General features: G+C 38.6%; 1 protein-coding gene across 1 annotated transcript in view; it reads left to right on the top strand.

Moving 5' to 3' along the window:
- Positions 1–22,709, top strand: part of ARHGAP24 (Rho GTPase activating protein 24) — a 542,216-nt gene that overhangs the window by 216,147 nt on the left and 303,360 nt on the right. The window contains exon 3 of the mRNA XM_043906273.1: positions 21,224–21,311. Coding sequence (XP_043762208.1) covers positions 21,224–21,311 — 88 coding nt within the window. The remainder of the gene's footprint in view (positions 1–21,223; positions 21,312–22,709) is intronic.

Here is a 22,709-nt window from a genome sequence, read left to right as displayed (position 1 = left end):
CTTTTTTTTTTTCCTAATCCCTACCTGCTTATAGTCAATAGTTGGCATAATGGTCCAAGTGAGCTGAGAAATTATTGTTTAGGACTGAGACTAATTCCAGTTCAGAGGCTTGCTGGTTTTCATTTCCTAATTTGCTAAATTAAAACTTCTGGGAAAATGAACCTGAAAACTCACAGATGTATCAAGCAGTATCTTTCTCAGGCCTCATTTATTCCTCAATATATGTTATTTTGAGTAACATCTGTGTATATGCGTGAGCACTTTCCAATATGTATTTTTCTATTGTACTATACATGTAAATAATAACAGAAAACATTTATTGAGCTAAAACTTTTTTCTGTACCCAATGAATCGCCCAATTAGACTTAGATGAAAAGCCATCTTAATAATGGCTTCTATTTACTGATGCCTAACCATATATCATAGCATATTAAAAGGCAGAGATGTTACTTTGCCAACAAAAGTCCGTCTACTCAAGGCTATGGTTTTTCCAGTGGTCATGTATGGAAGTGAGAGTTGGACTGTGAAGAAAGCTGAGTGCCGAAGAACTGATGCTTTTGAACTGTGGTGTTGGAGAAGACTCTTGAGAGTCCCTTGGACTGCAGGGAGATCCAACCAGTCCATCCTAAAGGAGATCAGTCCTGGGTGTTCATTGGAAGGACTGATGCTGAAGCTGAAACTCCAATACTTTGGCCACCTCATGTGAAGAGTTGACTCATTGGAAAAGACCCTGATGCTTGAGGGACTGGGGGCAGGAGGAGAAGGGGACGACAGAAGATGAGATGGCTGGATGGCATCACCGACTCGATGGACATGTGTTTGAGTAAACTCCGGGAGTTGGTGATGGACAGGGAGGCCTGGCATGCTGCGATTCATGAGGTCGCAAAGAGTCGGACACGATTGAGCAACTGAACTGAACTGAACCATATATCATAGAGAAGGCAATGGCAACCCACTCCAGTATTCTTGCCTGGAAAATCCCATGGATGGAGGAGCCTGGTAGGCTGCAGTCCATGGAGTCGCGAAGCATCGGACACAACTGAGCGACTTTACTTTCACTTTTCACTTTCTTGCATTGGAGACGGAAATGGCAACCCACTCCAGTGTTCTTGCCTGGAGAATCCCAGGGACTGGGGGAGCCTGGTGGGCTGATGTCTATGGGGTCGCACAGAGTCAGACACGACTGAAGTGACTTAGCAGCAGCAACCATATGTCAGGTACTATGCTAAACTCTTCATATGCATTATTTTATTTAAACCCATAAACAAACCACTACAGAAAGCTCCTTTTTTAGATCCATTTTCCTAGTGAGGAAACAAATACAAATATTTATAATAATTTTCTCTAGCTGTATCTCTTTCTGGAAATTAAGGCTTATATAACCAACTTCCTACTTCTCATTTTCCTGTATGTATAATGGGCATTTCAAACTGAATACAGCCTAAGCTGAACTCTTGATTTCTCCCCAAATCTTGTTTATCCCCTCTTCTATCTTCTCCATGTGAAACCATCCAGTGCTCCAGTGGTTGTTTCTTCTCTTCCCTTAAGCCCCACACCCAACATGTTACCAACTGCTACTGCTGTTTACCTCTAAGACATAATCTAAATACAATCAGTTTTCTTCTTCTTAATGGGTACTGGTCTTCACTATCTGGATAGTCTGGGTGTCTGCTTCATTCTTATCCCTCTGTGATCCATTTTCTAGCCAATAGCCAGTGTGTTCTTTTGAAAATACAAATCAAATGTTGTTGTTTAGTCACTAAGTCATGTCTCTTTTGTGACCCCATGGACTGTAACCCATCAGGCTCCTCTGTCCATGGGATTTCCCAGGCAAGAATACAGGAGAGTGGGTTGCCATTTCATTCTCCAGTGGAAGCTTCCTGACCCAGGGATTGAACCTGTAACTTCTCCATTGGCAGGCAGATTCTTTACCACTGAGCCATGAGGGAAACCCTAAAGCAGATGATCAGTTCAGTTCAGTCCAGTCGCTCAGTCGTGTCTGACTCTCTGTGACCCCATGAACTGCAGCACACCAGGCTCGCCTGTCCATCACCAACTCCCAGGGCCATATCTACTCCATATGTTGCTATATTTTTGGCATGCAAAGCATCCTATGATGAAAGAAATGCAATAACAATTCATGTCGTGTTATCAGAGTGTCATTGTCTTGATATCTGGCCATTCTACCTACTTGTGTTTTGTTACAGTGCTTTCTTTGTGTAGGAAAACCAATGCCTCTTAAAACAGTTATCAAGAAAACAACTTCATTTCTCTCTAATGTGTTTTAGAAGTGAAAAGACTGTTATATTAATTTTAGCTGTTGAAAATTAAACTAGATTTTAACTGGATAACTACATTGTCTCTAGTCAATGTGACAGAGGCATGGTGAAAATGAATATTTAGAATTGAAGCATATTGTCTCTTACTTATAGAAGCCAAGTCAGTATTTTTAAGATAGAGAAATAAATCAGTGCCATTTGAGTAGTATGGGGCAGGGGCCAGGAACAAACAAATTGTGTGATATTGTGTGAGAACAACTATTAAATCAATGGAGCTTCTGAGATAAAAAATATTAGACTATTAAGTCCAAAACTTTAGTCACTAACATTTTCCCCTGAGATTATTTTACTAAACAAGAAGAGTAGTTGTTTGCCAAGGAAGGACAGAATTAAATAAAAATAAAATAAAAAATATTCACGTCATCATCAAAGAAACTTGGATATGAAACAAGTTTTTTTAGATAATCACACCTAGACTCATACTTCCTGAAGTTTCTAAGTTCCAAGTTGTCCTGTCTCATCTAGAATGACATATATAGAAGCCATCAACTTCATCTTTAACACTGAGTGAATTAACTCAAATGTAAAAATGTTTATTTTTATAGCCAAAAAACCATAATATTCTTGCAATGTAGAAAATTCTGGAAAAAATGTATAAAAACTATTTAAAATTTTAGCCATAGAAGGTGTTAGTATTTTATGCAACATTTTTCTCTTCATGTTATTTTCATTATAAATTTAATTTCTGAGTAGATACAAACATTCAAATAATTTCACAGTCAAAACTGTATTAAATGTTTACATTGAAACATCCTGTGTATTCTTATTTTCCCCTCCACAAACACACTCTTGCTGTAAGTAAAACATTTTTTTTAAATTTTGGGGCCGTTCTGTGTGGCATATGGGGTCTTATTTCCCTGACCAGGAATCAAACCTGTGCTCCCTGCATTGGAAGCATGGAGTCTTAACCACTGGACCTCCAAGGAAGTCCCTAGATAGCTACTTTTTGTAACTGAAATATAGCTTATTTACAATATTAGTTTCAAGTGTAAAGCATGGCAATTCAATATTTTTGTGGATTATACTCCATTTAAAGTTAGTCATGTTCTGCATAAGAGTCCGTTCCTCTTAGTCTCCTATCCCTAGCCTGTCCCTCTCCTCTGCCATCTCTCTCCGCTGGTAACCACTAGTTTCTTTTTTATATGTGTGGGTCTGTTTGTGTTTTGTTATGTTCTTTTTATATTTTCTGGATTCCACATATAAGTGATAACATACAGTATTTGTCTTTCTCTGGCTCTTTTATTTCACTAAGTATAATATTCTCCAGGTCCATGCATATTGTTGCAAATGGCAAAATTTCATTCTTTTCTATGGCTGAGTAGTTCTCCATGGTGTGTGTGTGTGTGTGTGTGTGTGTGTGTGTGTGTGTGTGTATCCCATGATTTTTATGTGAATAAGGGCAAATACAAATCTATGTTCTTGTTATTGTTTCTTCCTTATTTAAAATATTTATTACATTTTTTAAGTGCTGCATTCAAAAGATAACAGTCACTCAGAATTCTCGAGTTTGAATAAATTCTTGCAAAACATCCCTACTGTAATTTGTGGGACTGTGTCATGCCCTAAAGTGTTTTTTGTTTTTTTTAACTAATGGACAACTTATTATGGAACATCGGCAGGATTTCTGTTTAGAGAATACTGGGGTGTGCTGCTATGCCCTCCTCCAGGGGATTTCCCCAACCCAGGGATCAAACCCAGGTCTCCCACATTGCAGGTGGATTCTTTACTATCTGAGCCCCCAGAGAAGCCCAATATACCACCATTACATTCTGTTAATAAATCATTTGGTGTGACTGAATTTTTTTGCAGTAATTTAAAAATCTCAAATTTCTAAATCTGAATAAAACTTTTTAAAATAAATGAATGCTTATTTCTAAATCAAGTTACCCTTTATCTTGATAATATATCTCATAGAGAACTACTAATATATGTATTCTCGTATGTATTCTTTAAGAGACATGGCTTATTTTATTTTTATGGCCACATAATACACAGGTATTTCATTGTTATTTTGCCAATTTTTCATTGATGGACACTTGATTTGTTTCTAATTCTGTTATTACCAGTAATGCTGTTTGGAAAGCAAAGGACCATGCACATAAGCCATTTCTTGTGCATGTGGGTGTGATAAATAGTACCAACGTGCCCTTTGTATAAATGCTGCCATTTTGCCACCATAGATGAGAGTAATGTTTTCCTTAGCAACAGAATATGTTGTTAAGCCTCTTTAATTTTGCAAAAGCATATTACCTTTACAGAAGTAAATATTACACTGTACTTGCAAGTTCAGGACCATATTTTAAGGATTACATAGAACGTGGTTAATTGTAGGTCAAAGAAGTAGAGGCATGCCAAGAAAAATAGGTGTACAGTAAGCCCAAGGTGATTTATTTTTTCCCTAAAGTTCAGAATGTCAAAAGCAGCTGTGTGATTAAGTCCTGCATTGACATTTTCCTGCTGATGACTTTTTTCCTCTCAGTTAAAATTTTCAGTTTTGAGATTCAAATATATGGAAAGTTATTATGTGTGCATGCGTTCTCAGCCATGTCTGACCCTTTGTGACCACATGGACTGTAGCCTGCCAGGCTCCTCTGTCCATGGAATTATCCAGGCAAGAATACTGGAGTGGATTGCCATTTCCTATTCCAGGGAATCTTCCTGACCAAGGGATTGAACCACATCTCTTAAGTCCCCTGCATAATCAGGCAATTCTTTACCACTAGCACCACCTGGAAAGCCCAGAAAGTTATTCTACCAACTCTAAAATAATTTCACTCTGTTGTCAAAAAATTAGCAAAACTTATTCCACATCCCTTCAGTTCAGTTCAGTTGAGTCGCTCAGTCATGTCCAACTCTTTGTGACCCCATGAATCGCAGCACGCCAGGACTCCCTGTCCATCAACTCCCGGAGTTTACTCAAACTCATGTCCATCAAGTCAGTGATGCCATCCAGCCATCTCATCCTCTGTCGTTCCCTTCTCCTCCTGCCCCCAGTCCTTCAAGCATCAGGGTCTTTTCCAATGAGTCAACTCTTCACATGAGGTGGCCAAAGTATTGGAGTTTCAGCTTCAGCATCAGTCCTTCCAATGAATACCCAGGACTGATCTCCTTTAGGATGGACTGGTTGGATCTCCCTGCAGTCCAAGGGACTCTCAAGAGTCTTCTCCAACACCACAGTTCAAAAGCATCAATTCTTCGGCACTCAGCCTTCTTCACAGTCCGACTCTCACATCCATACATGACCACTGGAAAAACCATAGCCTTGACTAGACAGACCTTTGTTGGCAAAGTAATGTCTCTGCTTTTTAATATGCTGTCTAGGTTGGTCATAACTTTCCTTTCAAGGAGTAAGTGTCTTTAATTTCATGGCTGCAGTCACCATCTGCAGTGATTTTGGAGCCCCTCAAAATAAAGTCAGCCACTGTTTCCACTGTTTCCCCATCTATTTGCCATGAAGTGATGGGACCAGATTCCATGATCTTAGTTTTCTGAATGTTGAGCTTTAAGCCAACTTTTTCACTCTCTTCTTTCACTTTCATCAAGAGGCTTTTTAGTTCCTCTTCACTTTCTGCCATAAGGGTAGTGTCATCTGCATATCTGAGGTTATTGATATTTCTCCCCACATCCCTTAATACAACATTTATTTTGGTATTATGGATTTAGCTATTATATAGTTCCTTCCAAGGTTAAACATAGGTCTTTTCTACTTTATTTTTAAACATACAAAGAGTTGATTAGTTAAAGGGTTAAATAGAAATTTTAATTATTAACAACTTTCTGATCCATTGATAGTGGCTTATTGGACCCCTCTTTTTAGGGTTCCAGATTTTCCCATAATAAGCATTGTGTAGCTATGTCTGTTTTTGCTCTTTTTATTTCTCTTTCACAGTGAAATACCAACTTTAAAATCAGTTCTTTCCTTTTTATTCTCCTGCTGTAGGCTTTACCTCAAACCTCTGGCATTTGCCACCCCTTGAGCAGCTTACATTTCTTTTTCTAATTGAGAAGTAATAAATGTCGTAAAATAGCATATACTGTTGGACATGAAATAAAAGGTCAAAGTCCCAGTAACTAACTGAGAAGGGTTAGCAGTTGAACTCAGTCATTTCTGAATAAGAAGTCTTAATCTTGCCACAGATATTCTGCCCTGGGATCCCAAGAATGTGGAGCCACACTAATGTCATCACTTCCTCCTACTGAGAGTTGAGGGTTGGATGAGGAAGGATTTTCTTTAGCCAGCACCTGTTTGAGTGCCTTACACACTGTGGATTCTCCCCCCAAACCAGAGCTTATTAAAATTTAGGCACCACTTATAAGCACTTGAGAACTGGCAAAGGACTCCTTTCTAAATGTCGGCTGTTTATAAGCTCCACCCCACTGGGCTTCTCAGGTGGTTCTAGTGGTAAAGAACCTGCCTGCCAATCCAGCAGACATAAGAGATGCAGGTTCAATCCCTGGGTCAGGAAGACCCCAGGAGGAGGGCATGGCAACCCACTCATGTTTTTGCCTAGAGAATCCCATGGATGGAGAAGTCTGGTGGGCTACAGTCCCTAGGGTCGCAAAGAATCAGACACGACGGAAGCAACTTAGCACATTCGCAGGGATCCTCAGAAAGTTTGTTTCAATTTCTTTATTCATATTCGTTTCCTTTGACTGACATAACAAATCACCACAGGCTTAGTGGATTAAAGCAACAGAGGTTTATTTTCCCACAGTTTTGGAGTCAGAAGTCGAAACTCAAGATGTTGGCAAGGCCAAACTCCCTTCAGAGGCTCTAGGACTAAATTCCTCCAGCTTATGATGCTGGTGGTGGTGGTTTAGTTGCTAAATCGTGTCTGACTCTTTGCCAGCCCATGGACTATAACCCACCAGGCTCCTCTGTCCATGGAATTTTCCAGGCAAGAATACTGGAGTGGGTCGCCTTTTCCTTCTCCAAGGGATCTTCCCGACCCAGGGATTGAACCCAGTCTTCTGCATTGCAGGCAGTCTCCTGCATTGCAAGTAGATTCTTTGCCCTGAGCCACCATGGAAGCATTTCTTGGTTCCAATCTTTGTCTCCCTTTTCTCATCACCTTCTCCTATGTGGGTGCACTGAATCTCTCTCTCTCGGTTCTTATAAAGACACTTCTGATTGAATTTAAGGTCCACACATGTAATCCAGAACAACTCTGTCTCTTAAGATCCTTAACTACATAAGATCATATCTACAAAGATCTTTTTTCTGACAGGATAATATTCCCAGGTGCCGGGAATTAGGACCTGATATCTTTGGATGGCCAATATTCAGGGTATTGTACTGTATTTTGATTTGTAAAAAGAACTACTTCTATAGTCCTTATTTCAAGGCAGAAGCCTAACTTTGAGACTCCAAAATGCTCCTATTCAACCCTACCTTGTACTGTCACTTTTTTTGCTTTAAAAATATATTTGTATATTTTTCTTAGTACACAGTAATATGTGCTCATCATTTTACATTTTTTAAAAGAATAACTTAGTAAAATAAAAATTATCTATGTCCTGCCTATCTGAAGATAGCTCATATTAACATTCCATTTTTATAAGCATTTTGGCATACACATAGTACAAAGTAAATATGTGTTTGATGAGTATACAAGTAAGTGAATGGCCTTGTAAATCACACTACAGCTTTCTATCATAGAAAGAAAACTGGCTGAGGAAGTGGAATTTGGGTTTATAGAAGGTCAAATTGCATCTCTGCACTTCACCAGCTGCTCACCTCAGCTTATTTATGCTTTGGCCTTCCTTCTATGAAATGGACAATGGTAATTGTACCTCCACATTCAGTGTTTTATAAGATTAAAATGTGCAGCTGCGTATACAGTAGGTCTCAGTAGATGGTTAGCTGTAAAGATGCAAGATGGAAAAAGAAGATTCACTCTGAAGGGAAGAATTTAGAGTAGAAATTTTGGGGGGATAGATTTTGTGTCAACAGTTGGATTTTTTTCTTCCAATTGAAGTCTTTCTAGGGGCTTCCCAGCTGGCACATTGGTAAAATATCCACCTGCCAAGGCAGGAGACACAAGAGACTGGTTTGATCCCCTAAAGTAGGAAATGGCAACCCACTCCAGTATTCATGCCTGGAAAATTCCATGGACAGAGGAGCCTGGTGGGCTATAGTTCGTAGGGCTGCAAAGAGTCAGACACGACTGAGCACATCACAGCAGCACAATCTTTTGAAAATGGCATGGGGCACCTTAAGAAATGTTGTTAGATGTTGTGGGAAAATTCTAGATGCCTGTGATTATCACAAAGGGATTCATCTATTAGATAAGTATGAGAAAATGACAATGAATTTTGAGAGTGTAACTGTAGAATTTTAGGTATAAAATGATGACGTCTTCCTTTTTCCACATTTCCAATCTGTTTTCCCCTCTGTAGCCAAGGAATGTCTCCGATTTCCAATGAATTAAATACACACAGACAGATGCGTGCATGCTCAGTAACTTCAGTCGTGTCCCCTCTTTCCAACTCTATGGGCTGTAGCCCGCACATCTCCTCTGTCCATGGGATTCTCCAGGCAAGAATATTGGAATGGGTTGCCATGCCCTCCTCCAGGGGATTTTCCCAACCCAGGGATAGAACCCGAGTCTCTTGCATCTCCTGCACTGAAGGCAGATTCTTTACCGCTGAGCCACCCGGGAAGCCCATGTGGAGAGATACGAGTGACCTAAATGGAGCCTGGATGATAATGGCGGTGTTTCCAGGGAGAATGTTCATCTAGAAGGATACTATCAGGGAAGAAATTCATCAACTTCCTCTGTTATGTCCAGAGGGGGAGTTCACATGGGGCAGAGATCCTTGTGTCTGAAAAAAAGAAAAAAAAGATTTAAAAGCTTTTGTTCAAAAACGACATATATTTGTTTATTTATTTCCCTTCCCTGGGTCTTAGTTGGGGCATTCAGACAACAATCATTATGACAACAATACTAGCAGCTAATATTTATAGTTTATTGTATGTCATACTCCAATGCCTTCAAATGCACATGCACACACACACACACACACACACATATGTGTGTGTATCTATATTTAACTGCGTCTTAGTTATGGCACTCAGTATCTTTAGCTGTGGCATTTGGGATCTAGTTTCCTGACCAGAGATTGAACCCAGGCCCCCTGTATTGGGAGCGCAGAGTTTTAACCATTGGACCACTTGAGAAGTCCTTAAAGACTTTTAAATAAATCACATCAAAACTGCACAGTTTTTTTCTGTCACAATTAATGCTCTTAGTTAGTAGCCTTCTAGGATTTGAACATATGTAATAATGGTTTGCAAATGCTGTGCTAAAGTGAACCCAGAATGACAGTGCTTCTCAAGTGCTAAATCTACAGTTTAGAATATAAAGCATCATGGTGAGAATTCTGTATAGAGAACTTCTTTCCATTTATTCCATAATCATAAAATAGTCTCCTGCTATCGTGTTTATCATTGTTAACTTAAGTAATGGTTTGGAAACATTACATGCCTTACTTGCTTTGATGAGTTTTGTTAGCTAAGAAAAAATAGTACATTCTACAGAGTGTATAGCTTTTTTAATATTATGCTATTTTTTTCTATTAGATAATTCATAGCAATGCTTGCGGCAGTGTTCCCCAAACAGTTTGTACATTGGAATTACTTTGGTAGATCCTAAATTTGAACCAACTGGAAAATCTCTCCATCTCATCTCCCTGGTGGCACCCTGGAAAGCAGTGTAACTAATTTCAGAGGCGATGGAGAAACTTGATAATTATTGATAAAAATTCTTCAAACTGCTTTAAGTAAAGGTGATTGATTAGAGCTAAGAACATAAATTGGGTTACTAATTAATGCAAATAAATATTTGGAATCTACTCTGCCAGCCTCTTCCCCTGGTGCCTCCTGAGCTTTATTTGTCTCATGTATAAAATGAGAGACACTTATGACTCTGAGTCAATAGGCAAATTAATGATATAAGCAGCATACACATTTGCTGAGCAGAGTAATAAATGGTCAAGAAACATTAGCAATCATTATCAATATCTTTTCTGCTGTGCTGTTTGTTCTACCATTGCTAATTAGAGGTTTGTTGGTTTTAATATAGTCTTACAGACGTGATAGTAAAAAACTAACTTCAAATTTTCTAATTAGTTCACCCCCCTGTTCATTCAACTAGATAATACTAATAGATGCATTTTGAACCTTTATTAGAATCATCTTATTATTTGAGGATTAGCAAAATGTGGACCCAAAATATCTTTGAGACTTCTGGGATATGAGAAAGACTTTTTAAAAACAATATTAAAAGCAGCTAAAAATACTGTGTACCAGCCATTTTTCTACAAACCACAAAACTGTTAGTTCATAGTTATGAAGAAGGTTCTATTTTTATCCCATTTTAAGGATGAAGAACATGAGGAATAGAGAGGATAAGTGTCTTGCCTGAAGTCACTTGGCTGATGTGTGGGTATCTGAACTGAGGCAGCTTGACTCCAGAATAGATTTACTTAACCACTGACTTCATTGTCATTGGTAGATTGGGATATGGTTGGAACACTTGTGGATACAATTTATGTCTTTTATAAGTATACAGAATGGGAAGCCTGGCGCGCTGCAGTCCATGGGGTGCAAAGAGTCAGACACAACTGAGCGACTGAACTGAACTGAGTATCCTATTTCCTTTTCATTACAGGGGCTTGTCTGTAATTATTTTTTTGTTTTTTTGTTTTTATTTTCTGTCTTCCCTGAGTGATTTTCAGATCCAGGAGTATAAAGATATTATAGGACTTTCTAGCATTACATTTCTTTGAGCTTAAGACAGGGCCTAGCACATGCTATGTGTTATTTAATAACTTTTGAATGAATTAATGAAGTTACTTGCTACAAAGAAGCAAATTATACCAATCTACTCAACTCAAACATTCTCTATTATAGTCTAATAAAAATTGTTGAGTAATATTTATTTCACCTTGATATAATTTTCTTTTTTTTTTTCACTTGGAGGATAATTGCTTTACAATGCTGTGATGGTTTCTGCCATACATCAACTCAAATCAGTCATACTCATATATATATATATCCCCTCCTTCTGGAGCCTCCCTCCTTTGATATTATTTTCAAACCTCTGTCTGGTCATATTAAAAATTCATATGTATTGTCAAGCTGAGACTTCACCTTGTTTCTTGTGATGCTCATGATCATTGTTCATACTGGGGGAAAAAAGGATTTGCTATAGTACTTATGAAACTAACAAAGATACAGCACATGCATATATTTTTCTAGTCCAAATCCCAGAGAATAAGAAATATCATGTTTATTTTCAACAGCATCTAGCCTTACCTCCAATATCTTGTGGTTTGGGCTCAGTGATCTGATATTCAGAGAAGGAAATGGCAACCCACTCCAGTATTCTTGCCTGGAAAAATCACATAGACAGAAGAGCCTGGTGGGCTACAGTCCATGAGGTTGCAAAGATCAGAGTGAGCACTTGTCAGGGGACCTGATATTAACTAGAGATGAGCTGCTTTTCTAATAGCAATTTTAGCTGAAAGCAAAATACTAGTGTGGTTCTGAATTATGTTTCTTTTGCCAACTCTTAGCTGTCAAATATATACCAAAAAAATAACATATTATCCCATTTTGAAAAGTTAAAGATTCCTTATAAAAGGGATAGTCCCTAGAGGGGAGAAAACTAAGTATAATTCCATTCTGAATATGCTGATTATTGCCATATGTAGTGAACTCCTGTCAAAAAGATTACATTCCCTTTTTTGTTCTTGAGCCTCTTCTCTCTGATCATCCAAAATTTGCAATGAGGCGTATTGAACACCATGGTTTAGGTTAATATACTCTTTCTTAAATAAAAAAATCAAGAATATTTGTACCCTGGTTATTTTATTTCTTAAGATCCCCAGCAAGAAGTTGATAGCTCTGCTTAAAAAGGTGTAATTGAAGGGTGTGTGATAAAGAAATCATTTACAAAGTGTTGGAAAGGCTAAAGGAAACCAACAGATAGTGAAAAAGCCCTGGGGCTAAAAACAGGGAGGAACCTATTACCTCTCTAGTCTACTAGGCTTCCCTGGTTAGCTCAGTAGGTAAAGAATCCACCTGCAATGCAGGAGACCCAGGTTCAATCCCTGGGCTGGGAAGATCCCCTGGAGAAGGAAATGGCAACCCACCCCAGTATTCTTGCCTGGGAAATCCCATGGACAGAGGTACAAGGTGGGCTATAGTCCATGGGGTCCAAGAGTCGGACATGACTTAGCGACTAAACCACCACCTGTCTACTGGAAGCCGGAGAACCTGCAGGTTTAGAACTTGTAGACTAAGGTAATCAGTGCAACAGGTGTCAAATGCTGCCTAACATGGAGTGAAATAGATCAGTAGTTATCTTGATTTGACTCTGGTGGCCTTCTGCCCACCTACTATAGCCTCTCAAACCCAGTCTGAAGTCAGACATCAAGAGAGCCTGTTTTATGCAGTTTATAGAGGTTAGTCTCCTGGGATACAGAACAGAGTGATGGATAGATCTGGAGGGCATATAGAGAATACCCAACATAGCACTAAAAGAAAATGAAAGAATATCACATAATTTGGGCTCAAGAGCATGGGCTTCATGGAGCTTGACTCTTCCTTACTCTTCATTTCTAACAAGAGGTAACACCTTTCTTTCAGATATACAGAAGAGAAAAACTGAAGTCATCTTTGACTCTTCCTTCTTTATCCCCTGAGTTAAAATTATAGCCAGTTTCTTTCGTATTTATTCAAAATAGATCTGTAATAATTCATCTCTAATGCAAATTTCTACTGCTGACACATTTATTGCTTGACTTTGCAATTTTATGTTAAATTAATTGCTTCATGGTAGCAAACTATTAAGAGGCTGGTATTTTTAAATCTTTTATGCTTTACTCAAGAACATTCTGTGGTTCTTAGCTGTCATGGACATAAACTGCAACATCCTCTGCTAAGGCTTATACTTCCTACAGCATGTCCTCAATGCCGTGAAAAATCCTTACTTCCTAATTATTCCTCCACATGAATCTTTTCCTTAGTCTAATGTGCTCTGAACATATGGTGTTAATTACTGTTTTGCTGCTGCTATTTCCTCTATTTGGAAAGACTATCCCTCACTTAGAACCAGACATCCTGGAATGTGAAGTCAAGTGGGCCTTAGGAAGCATCACTACAAACAAAGCTAGTGAAGGTGATGGAATTCCAGTTGAGCTCTTTCAAATCCTGAAAGATGATGCTGTGAAAGTGCTGCAACTCAATATGCCAGCAAATTTGGAAAACTCAGCAGTGGCCACAGGACTGGAAAAGGTCAGTTTTCATTCCAGTCCCAAAGAAAGGCAATGCCAAAGAATGCTCAAACTACCGCACAATTGCACTCATCTCACACGCTAGCAAAATAATGCTCAATATTCTCCAAGCCAGAATTCAACAGTATTGTTGAACCATGAACTTCCAGATGTTCAATCTGGATTTAGAAAAGGCAGAGGAACCAGAAATCAAATTGTCAACATCCATTGGATCATTGAAAAAGCAAGAGAGTTCCAAAAAAAACATCTACTTCTACTTTACTAACTACGCCAAAGCCTTTGACTGTGTGGATCACAACAAACTGTGGAAAATTCTTCAAGAGATGGGAATACAAGATCACCTTACCTGCCTCCTGAGAAGTCTGTATGCAGGTCAAGAAGCAACAGTTAGAACCGAACATGGAACAATAGATTGGTTCCAAATTGGGTAAGAAGTACAAGGCTGTATACTGTCACTTTGCTTATTTAACTTATATGCAGAGTACATCATGTGAAATGCCAGGCTGGAGGAAGCACAAGCTGGAATCAAGATTGCCGGGAGAAATATCAATAACCTCAGATATGCAGATGACACCACCCTTATGGCAGAAAATGAAGAGAAACTAAAGAGCCCCTTGATGAAGGTGATAGAAGAGAGTGAAAAAGCTGGCTTAAAACTCAAGGTTCAAAAAGTGAAGATCATAGCATGCGGTCCCATCACTTCATGGCAAATAGATGGGGAAACAATGAAAACAGTGACAGATTTTCCTTTCTTGGGCTCCAAATCACTGCAGATGGTGTCTGCAGCCATGAAATTAAAAGACGTTTGCTCCTTTGAAGAAAAGCTATGACCAACCTCAGTTCAGTTCAGTCGCTCAGTCGTGTCCGACTCTTTGCGACCCCATGAACCGCAGCATGCTGGGCCAACCTGTCCATCTCCCAAGTGATGGACATCCCAGAGTCCACCCAAACCCATGTTCATTGAGTTGGTGATATCATCCAACCATCTCATCCTCTGTCGTCCCCTTCTCCTGCCCTCAATCTTTCCCAGCATCAGGGTCTTTTCCAATGAGTCAGCTCTTTGCATCAGGTGGCCAAAGAATTGGAGTTTCAGCTTCAACATCAGTCCTTCCAATGAACACCCAGGACTGATCTCCTTTAGGATGGACTGGTTGGATCTCCTTGCAGTCCAAGGGACTCTCAAGTGTCTTCTCCCACACCACAGTTCAAAAGCATCAATTCTTTGGCACTCAGCTTTCTTTATAGTCCAACTCTCACATGCATACATGACCACTGGAAAAACCATAGCCTTGACCAACCTAGATAGCATATTAAAAAACAGAGACATTACTTTGCTGACAAAGTCCATCTAATGTCAAATCTATGGTTTTTCCAGTATCCATGTATGGATGTGAGAGTTGGACTATAAAGGAAGCTGAGCACCAAAGAATTGATGCTTTTGAACTGTGGTTTGAAGAACTCTTGAGAGTCCCTTGGACTGCAAGGAGATCCAACCAGTCCATCCTAAAGGAAATAAGTCCTAAATATTCATTGGAAGGACTGATGCTGAAGCTGAAACTCCAATATTTTGGCACCTGATGCAAAGAACTGACTCATTGGAGAAAACTCTGATGTCGGGAAAGATTGAAGGCAGGAGAAAAAGGGGATGACAGAGGATGAGATGGTTGGATGGCATCACTGACTCAATGGATATAAGTTTGAGCAAGCTCAGGAATTGGTGGTGAACAGGGAAGCCTAGTGTGCTGCAGTCCATGGAGTTGCTAAGAGTTGGACACGACTGAGTGACTAAACTATACTGACCTGAACTGATCCCTTCCTCATTAAATCTTAAAGCCTTAACTTCTTAAAAAACAAAACAAAACTAAACATCTCTTCCCTATTATCTTTCCTAACTAATCAGATTGCTCTTACGGCACTCTCTTCTTAAACTTTTATTATGCTTCTTTTTGTTTTCCAACATACTTTGGCACTTACTAGTTCTGCAGTTATATGCTGCGTCAATCTTCTATTGAAAGTAGAGTTTATATTTCTTTCACATATCTGACATCACCTGAGATAATTCTAGAAATAGTGTCTGACATCTGGTTTTATCTCAGCACATTGTGTTTTAATAATATGTGCTCTGCTGTGCCGTGCTTAGTCGCTCAGTCTTGTTGACTCTTTGTGATCCTAGGGTCTATAGCCCGCCACACTCCTCTGTCCTTGAGACGCTCCAGGCAAGAATACTGGAGTGGGCAGCCACACCCTCCTCCCAGGGATCCTCCCAACCCAGGGCTTGAACCCACTTCTGCCACATTGCAGGCAGGTTCTTTACCATCTGAGCCACCAGGGAAGCCCTTAATCACATGAAGCACTTGAATTATATTTACGTATTAGTTGTTCATTTCGTTAGCTAGTTTATAGCAACTCTGGAAGGATTAACCAATCCCACATGAACAGTGCATATGTTTGAGTACTGTTAATAATTTCTCTATGTGTCCTAAAGAACAAGTCAAGGAAAAGGTCAGAGATTTAGCTTCATGGATGTTCATGAAAATGTTATATATAATAACACAAAAAATTACAAACACTTTATAAGAATAGAGGTTGTGAAAGTATGTATACTGAGTAAGTACTATACTGTGCTAGTTTTTAAAAGTGATGTAGATTATTAAATTAGCATAATAACAACATATGATCTAAGTTTTGAAGCACATGATAAGTATTTTGACTGTTTTTTTTTTAAATATTTGAGAGAATAGCATTGAAACATGAATATGATCATATGTGAAACAGATCGCCAGTCCAGGTTTGATGCATGAGACAAGTGCTCAGGGCTGGTGCACTGGGATGACCCAGAGGGAGGGAATGGAGAGGGAGGTGGGAGGGGGGATCGGGATGGGGAACACATGTAAATCCATGGCTGATTCATATCAATGTATGGCAAAAACCACTACAATATTGTAAAGTAATTAGCCTCCAACTAATATAAATAAATGAAAAAAAACTAAAAAGGGAAAAAAATACTGTGTATTTAATACACACACATATATTTATATACATATAAATATGGAGATATGTGTATTGTGTTAATATTGGTTGTCTATGGTGATGGGTAAATTATAGATTTTTTTTTGTTTGGTTATGTGCATTTTCTGACAATCTATGCTTTGCAAAATATTTAGAAGATAAGTATCACAACTAATACCTTTCCATTAGTTATAGATTTTAACTACTTGGTTTCTATACAAGGTGATCAGATTAGGCATTTTAATTAAATGACTTTATTTTACTTATTGAATGACTTAATGAAGTAACCACAGTAAATGTTTGTCAATTACAGTATACCCTGTCCTAAACATTGCCTACTGGAAAATAAACTATTATTTTTACATCACAATTTGCTTGGAAAACTGTCAAAATATAAAACCTGTGTAATATCAAATTTGAACATGAAAATGAAAATTTCAGCCAGAAGTAGTTATTTCTCATCTACGAAAGAGACAACAAAGGATTGCATTACTCTGTCTTCTAATTACCAAGCGAGGTGGATTGGGATTTCATGGAGGGGAATAATTTATGCAGAAGAGTGGCTTGAATTTAACTTATAGGGCATGCATACTGTTTATGATTCTGTATAGAATCTGAAGACATAGAATTAAATGAGTCATATATACATGCATACAAATGTATATGCAATCAGAAATGAATGCTGTTATCTATGTTGAAAGTTAAATAGTATATTCTAAAGTTGGGCTAAATCACACATTTAATTATTTCACAATATCATTTCAGTAAGTAAAATCCACTAGTAATAGAAACAACTGATTTTAGTACTCTATATTAACCTCTCTATAATGATTACCATGAATATTTCAAAGTCTTAAATTGTTAAAAAATATTAGAAAGTACAATGGAATACATAGGCAAAGGAACATTAGATGTGATGAGAAGCAAGGCATTTTACTTCCTGGAGGAGGAAAACAAAGGCACTGCCTCCAATACCTCACTGTGTAGAGTACAGACAGGAAGGGACCCTTCTAACCTCTAATTCCCTGGGTTTTAGTTAGACAGTGCTAGCCATTATCACTCTAAGCCCAGATGGAGGGACCAATAAGATGACTATAATTTTCTGTGCTAAGCAAGGTAGAAGAAAGTTGTGTAAAGTATTTGAGTTAAATATTTCTTCAAGCTGGGAAAATGGACAATATAATACGGTGGACAGAGCATAGGCTTTTGAATTCCAGTGTACTTTATTTTGAATAGTGGTTTTATTGCACTAACAGTACTCATTCACTCAAACATACCCTTTTTTTAAAGCGTTAACCTTTTGCCATGCGAAGTGCTAGGCTTTGACAGTACCTTAAGGTACAAAACATACATTGTTGGGACTTCCCTAGTGGTCCAGTGGTTAAAACTCCACAATGCCAGTGTAGGGAGTATGGGTTCAATCCCTGGTTGGGGAGCCAAGATCCCACATACTTTGAGGATAAAAATAAGTATAAGATAAAAATAAGTAAGTAAATAAAAAATTTAAAAAACACATTATATTTGCTCTTTTATAGTTTAATGATGAAGATAGACATTAATCAAGTAATTTTACAAATAACTTAATTACATAGGGTGGTAAATTAGTCTAAGGAACATTCAGGAAGTTGTGCAAGTATATTTTATAATGTAGTCAGTCTGAACGATGGGTATAAAACAACAGAGAGAATGAAGTCCTAAGGTAAGTGAGAACATGGTGCCATTTGTAGAAGGGCAGTTGGCTGGATTATAGAAAGTACTGAAAGTGTAAGTGTGGAAAAAAGTTTGGAGGGGTAGGTGGAGCCAGGCCACCCAGAGCTTCGTTGCTGTTTTCGTTCAGCCACTAAGTCCTGTCCAACTCTTTGTGACCTCATGGACGGCAGTGCTGCGGGCGCCTCTGTCCTCCACCCTCTCCTGGACTTGCTCAAATTCTTGTCCATTGGGTCAATGATGCTATCTAACCATCTCATCCTGTGCTGCCCCATTCTCCTTTTGTCTTCAATCTTTCTAGCATCAGGATCTTTTCCAACCCATGTCTCTTGTGTCTTCTATATTGACTGGCATATTCTTTACCACTGCACCACCTGGAAAGCCCACCCAGAGCTTTATTTTAAGACAAAGGAAAGCCTTTGGACATTTTTAAGCAAGAAAGTTGCAAGATCAAATTTATGTTTCTAAAGATCACTCTGACCATGTTAAGGGGAAAAAAAATAATTAAAAGATGTTTGGGTAGTGTGAGAAATTCAGTGAGGGGGTATTTGACACATTCCAGATAAGAGATATAGTCTCTTGGACTAGGGCATGGTGATAGTAGAGATACCATAGAGATAATGATTCCTATGTTTCTCCCTTTTGCAACTGATTGGAAGGTGGTACTAAGTTGTTGTTCAGTCACTAAGTCATGTCCTATTCTTTGCAACCCCTGGGCTGCAGCATGCCAGTTTCCATTGTCCTTCACTATCTCCTGGAGTTTGCTCAAATACATGTCCGTTGAGTCCTTGATGCCATTCAATCATGTCATCCTCTGCTGCCCCTTTCTCCTTTTGCCTTCAGTCTTTCCCAGTCCTTCCAATCAATATTCAGGGTTGATTTCCTTTAGGATTGACTGGTTTAATCTCCTTGAAGTCCAAGGGACTCTCAAGAGTCTTCTCCAGCACCACAGTTCAAAAGCATCAATTCTTCAGTGCTCAGCCTTCTTTATGGTCCAGCTCTTACATCTGTACATGACTATAGGAAAAACCATAGCTTTGTCTATATGGACCTTTTAGGGAATATATAAACAGGACCTGAATTAACTGCATTTGAATTTTGCTAAGTTTAGTTGGAGATATTTTAAATATCCAAATGGAAATGTCAAATAAGCTCTTGGATACAAGAGTCTAGAGGTCATATAGTCCTTGATAGAAATATTAATTTGATATTCTTTGGATTCTCGTTGGTTATTCAAGTCAGAGGCATGGATGAGATAGCTTAGAGAAAGAGTGTATAAAGTCAGAGGAGAAGGAAGCATTGGATAAATCTCTGGAAAACTCTAACATTTAAAATCCAGTTGTAACCATCAAAAGAGACTCAGTCAACAGAAAAATGAAAGGAAAACCTGGAGAAACTAAGACAGCAAGGAAAGAAAGAAATCAAAAAAAAGTAGTTAATAGTGCTGAATGCTCATGAGGAGTCAAGTTCATGGAGGATTGAAAATTTTTAGGGAAGCAGCTTGTAAGAATCATGTAATTGGAATTATGGGTACACAAACCAAGCTGCAGTGGATCCATATGAATAAATGGATTCAATGTACATAATTCATTGCTAGGCAAGGGGAAAAAAAGTGAAATGAGAACTGCAGGGAAAGGTGGAGTCAAAAAAGTAATTTTTAAAATATGTCTCAGTACTGATAGAAATGATCCACTAAAGAAAAGAAAATTCAACAGAAAAGAGAGAAGATAATGAAGAGAAGGCTATGGGAGCATTGGCTATGTTATGGAATGTCTCTGCCTGGTTTCTGCAGCTATAAAATGGGGATATATATAATACCTACCTTATAAGATTTTTCTAACAAATAATATTATGCTGGTTGAATGCTCAGTAAAAGGTTTTGGCACACAGAATACATTTACTAAGTTGATGCTTAAAAGAACTCAGCACCACAGCTCTCTTATCCATTCATCTGCCAATGGACATCTAGGTTGCTTCCATGTCCTAGCTGTTGTAAACAGTGCTGCAATGAACATTGGGGTACACGTGTCTTTCAATTCTGGTTTCCTCAGTGTGTATGCCCAGCAGTGGGATTGCTGGGTCATATGAAAGTTCTATTTCCAGTTTTTTAAGGAATCTCCACTGTGGTACATATACACAAGGGAATATTACTCAGCCATTAAAAAGAATGCATTTGAATCAGTTCTAATGAGGTGGATGAGGAGGAGCCTATTATACAGAGTGAAGTAAGTCAGAAGGCAAAACACCAATACAATAACACATATATATGAAATTTAGAAAGATGGTAACATTGCTCCTATATGCAAGACAGCAGAAGAGACAGGTGTAAAGAACAGACTTTTTGACTCTGTGGGAGAAGGTGAGGGTGGGATCATTTGAGAGAATAGCATTGAAACATATGTATTATCATATGTGAAATAGATTGCCAGTCCAGGTTCGATGCATAAGACAGGGCCCTCAGGGCCGGTGCACTGGGACAACCCTGAAGGATGGGATGGAGAGGGAAGAGGGTGGGGGGTTCAGGATGGAGGACACATGTGCATCCATGGCTGATTCATGTGAATGTATGGCAAAAACCACTATAATATTGTAAAGTAATTAGCCTCCTATTAAAATAAATAATTTACAAAAAAAAAAAAAGTACTCAGCACCTCACACAGTGTTTTATATCTATGAGGTGCTCAACAAATATTTGTTAAATGTTGAATGTATATGATGCTGTTATGTGGTTTTTGATTAGCTGGGAATATAAATGAGTCAGATGCATATCACTAAATACTGGGTTACAAACACATCTTTGATGTTCACTAGTGATGATGATATTTGCAATCTGATGATGTTGATATTTAGGGCATTTGTGTTCACAGGGTACAATTTTCCTGCCTGGAAATAAAGTGCTTGAACATCCCTGCCATGAAGAGAGCCCAGGGAAGTTTCTTTTTGAAGTAGTTCCAGGTAAGATATTTTTCTGCTTTGATTCAAGAATTGCTATTACATGTTGGTAAAGACAGGTCAGACAGCCTTTATTCTTCTCGAGTCGTGGCTAAGAACATTCTTTTGAAGAAGCAAGTGGCAAATTTGGTTGGTATTCACACAGAGACTAATGATTCCAGGTTTGTACACTGGTACAAATGAACACACCAACACACATGCATTTACCCACATGACTACTGGATTTCCATTTGTCCATGAGACTCCAGAGTGGACCAGAAGTCATGACACAGCCTTCATATGGGGACTACTAGGGACAAAGGTGATTCTACAGTCCTCTTTCAATGTAAGATTTGACCAGGTGTTCCAGGTAGAATGCCTTGTCCAACTGATTCACTGTCATGTTTCCTCACAAAATTGCATCTTTAAGGAGCCTCAGCTATAAAAACAAAACAGAACAAAAGCCCTCCTTCAATGACTGACAAAGGATCAGTCACATCCGTTTTGCTCACAACCAACCACTTCCACATGTTTGGCTTAGAGTATTTGAGGACATCTCTGCCAAGTGATCAGATCCTGGATTTCCATGTCTTCAGTCTTCAACATCTGTTCACTTTTTTTTTTCTTTTAGTCATTTGCATGCACCCCTCTCAGAATACCTCATCTGCACTTAAGTCTTTGGGTCACCCAGCAACACTTTCTTCAAGGTCATGATCTACTTCCTTGGTCAGCTCCTTAGCCCTTCTTTAACTCTTGCTGTAAGAAAAAGGGAGTTAGGAATGTGGTTTTTATATATTTGGTTCTGACTGACCCTGTTGATGTGATATTAACATGGATTTCATCACAGCCTAGGGTGAGTGTGAATTTATTTGTGTGACTAATATGTAATGCATATCAATAATGCTGGTGCAGAGGCAGTCAGTAAAACATTTTCCCCAGATTTATAAATGCTGAGAATCTAAAATGCAAAAACATATTTTCCTCCCTCAGTGAAAACAGCTGTAGCTCTGAGTTCATCTGGCTCACAGTGGAATCCATGACTAAATGTTAATTAATGCAACTCAAGTGCAGAAAGGTTAGTCAGATGCATTGTGTTATTTGTTTCCCCCCAGGGAAAACATATTGTAAGAAACCTGAGTCTTGTTTGCTCTATTAAAATCTTGTTATACTTACTTCTTAGTGGAATACCCTATATGGAACCAAATTCCAGATGTTGCAAAGTCTTTGAAGTATCGTTAGAGGAAATTTCTTTCACTATTTATTCTCAAACATTAGGTCTGTTAGCTTTGAAATGAGCATGGTATTAAACTGGCAGCTTTGATTCTTCATCTCCAATAATACTAAAGGTCTACTTTCTCATGCAGTCTCCCATTTGTGTAGAGATTGCACTTTTTGGCGAAGATGTTCTCATATACACTGTTC

This window comes from Cervus elaphus, chromosome 6 (assembly GCF_910594005.1).
Source record: "Cervus elaphus chromosome 6, mCerEla1.1, whole genome shotgun sequence".
In the NCBI taxonomy this organism is placed as follows: domain Eukaryota; kingdom Metazoa; phylum Chordata; class Mammalia; order Artiodactyla; family Cervidae; genus Cervus; species Cervus elaphus.
Note: the sequence above shows the minus strand (reverse complement) of the source record. Positions and strands in the feature narration are given on the sequence as shown.